The sequence below is a fragment of the Sardina pilchardus genome, chromosome 20, assembly GCF_963854185.1.
Source record: "Sardina pilchardus chromosome 20, fSarPil1.1, whole genome shotgun sequence".
In the NCBI taxonomy this organism is placed as follows: domain Eukaryota; kingdom Metazoa; phylum Chordata; class Actinopteri; order Clupeiformes; family Clupeidae; genus Sardina; species Sardina pilchardus.
Window position 1 is genome coordinate 14996368 of NC_085013.1, and position 2500 is coordinate 14998867.

The window sequence follows — 2500 nt, forward strand, 5'->3', positions numbered from 1 at the left end:
TTTCTTTCTCTGGTAAAAGAGCTTTAATGCTTGAATGGATTAGATGTAAAACGGTCCGATTGAAACAAATCAAAGGCTGCAATCTACACTATCTGTGAGGAAGGTGTCCTGATGGAATCTATTGTGCCCTTCTGTCTTTAAGTAGGAACTGAGATTTGTCTTCTGTCCCCTAGAAGTATCTTGGTCTGATATTCAGATTCAACTGGGCGAGACTGTAAACTGATTGTAATCTAGAGTCATATTGTTTCTTTCTATTTGCCCTGGACACATGCTTATGTACCTGTCAGAATGCACATCCATGTAAGCAATCACACATGTACACACTGACCTCTACACAAACAAACTACTGCTGTTATTAGGAAAAACGTTTATTGCTGACAAACCTCAACCCAGTGCATGTCTCACCGTAATCCTCTCCCCCCTCACTCTTACCCACACCTCTTTATGATTGTCACTTCATTCATGAGCTTCTGTTGTTTCCTTTATTATTTTCTTTCCATTTTATTTTTGTCAGTCCGTAAAAAGAGGCCGTTATTTCTCCCCCCTCAGGCGAGAGACGAAGATGGCCACGGCGAAAAATTACCCCACCACAGCTATTCTAAGGAAACTCCCAGGCTTGTCTTCAAGACAAACAGCGATGTCCTTGTAAGAAATAAAGCATTTAACACTCAGCTAGAGCTCAAGTGTGGTAACAATGATATTGCTTTAGACGTGTTCCATTGATCTACTCTAGTTAGGCTCATGTGTTCATGTAGAGCCCATAACTAGATTTAATTGGCTCTAATTGGTTAATTAGATTCCATTAATTAGATCTTCACAATATCATGTGTCTTGATTAGCATCTCTTTTTCTGATTTTGTCTGAACATATAGTGAAGTAGATGGATTGAATAGTTAATAACTAGTGTGATTAGTTTTACAATGCATTAACATAGGATTCATGCACACTTACTTTTTCATTCCAAATTTATTTCCCCATGTTTATTTTTTTACATTGTCATTCAGCATTGATTACATGTCTGTGTGTATTTGCGTGTGTGTGTGTGTGTGTGTGTGTGTGTGTGTGTGTGTGTGTGTGTTTGTGTGTGTGTGCGCGCACACACGTGCATGTGTCATACTGATGGAGGAATGGATGAGTGTGGAATTCTTATGTGTTTTGTCTGTATGTGTTTTCTTTTCTTTGTTTGTGTAGTGTCTGTGTGTGTATGTGTGTGTGTGTGTGTGTGTGTGTGTGTGTGTGTGTGTGTGTGTGTGTGTGTGTGTGTGTGTGTGTGTTTGTTTGTCTACATGCACATGTATACCTGTATGCAAAATTCCATCACTGTTTTCGCAGTTTCCTTGCTGCGAGAACACTGTAAGTAATATTGTCAGTGTGCCGTTATTTTATTTCTGAAAGCTTGGCCTGAGCCTTTCTAATATATGATATAGTGATATATTACTCTAATCACAAGGAATGTATTAATTGAGCCTCTCTAATATATGATATAGTGATATATTACTCTAATCACAAGGAATGTATTAATTGCTGTTTCTTGAGGCACCATCAGACCACAAAATCTGGTGATGTTGTGTAAGCCCATGTTTATACAATTAATGTTGTAAATTGTGTTTTGGATGAGAAAAAGCTTTCAGCAGTGCAATAGAAACTCCAATATAAACATCTGCACAGTGCCAAAGTGGAATGTCCAATAGAAACCCCTGCTCTCTAGAACCATCATTCTGGTTCAAACACCCCGAAATTCCCCTGAAATACGCTTCCCAACACATCTGCAATTCTCTTGAGAACAAACTCAGGATGTCGAGGTTTCCGCGGAAACCGTTAGCCTATGCACCTGGGGCTCTGGCACACCGCAAAAATACCAGCGGATACTGTGGACAGTACAGCACTTTCATAGTCGGCCTTGATTGATGGCTTTGCGCCGTGACACGTTGATGGGCGATTTGCTCGTCCAGGGAGGCAATGAGGCTGTGTGCGGGGCCGGTGTGTGGGTCAGGGATGAGCGATATGGCGAGAGAAATGATTTTATGCGGAGGATAGAGGGGGAGAGAGAAAAAAAATCCACCGTGAACGTGGGTCTGTCGCTGTAAGGTAGCAAGGTAATTATGGCAAAGTGCATGGTTACACCGCACCGGTCCGACCGCCAGCTCACTGCTCAACGACTACAGCAGAAATAAATGATGGTAATTACCTTCAACTACAAACATCTGTGTGTATGTGTGTGTGTGAGTGAGAGAGACAGAGTAGGAGAGAAAGAGAGAGAGAGAGAGGAGGGAGAATGTAAAAGATAGATAGAAGGAGGGAGCGAGAAGTTTGAGAAAAAAAGAGGGAGAGAGGGGATGAGAGGGAGGAAAAAAGAACTCCATTAGCGTAATGTGCAGTGAAATTTCACTCACCGTGGCGCGACTCGTTAAGTGCTTTCCATCTGTCTTGGTTTTTCAGCGGCGAGAAAATTAAAACACATTTATAATTTAAACTCTCCCGAAACGCCATCATGCCACCC

General features: G+C 41.5%; 1 protein-coding gene across 1 annotated transcript in view; it reads left to right on the forward strand.

The window, feature by feature from the left end:
• sobpa (sine oculis binding protein homolog (Drosophila) a) overlaps nucleotides 1–2500 on the forward strand; it is a 41125-nt gene that overhangs the window by 31369 nt on the left and 7256 nt on the right. The window contains exon 7 of the mRNA XM_062523280.1: nucleotides 550–645. Within this exon, the coding sequence (XP_062379264.1) occupies nucleotides 550–645 (96 nt within the window). The remainder of the gene's footprint in view (nucleotides 1–549; nucleotides 646–2500) is intronic.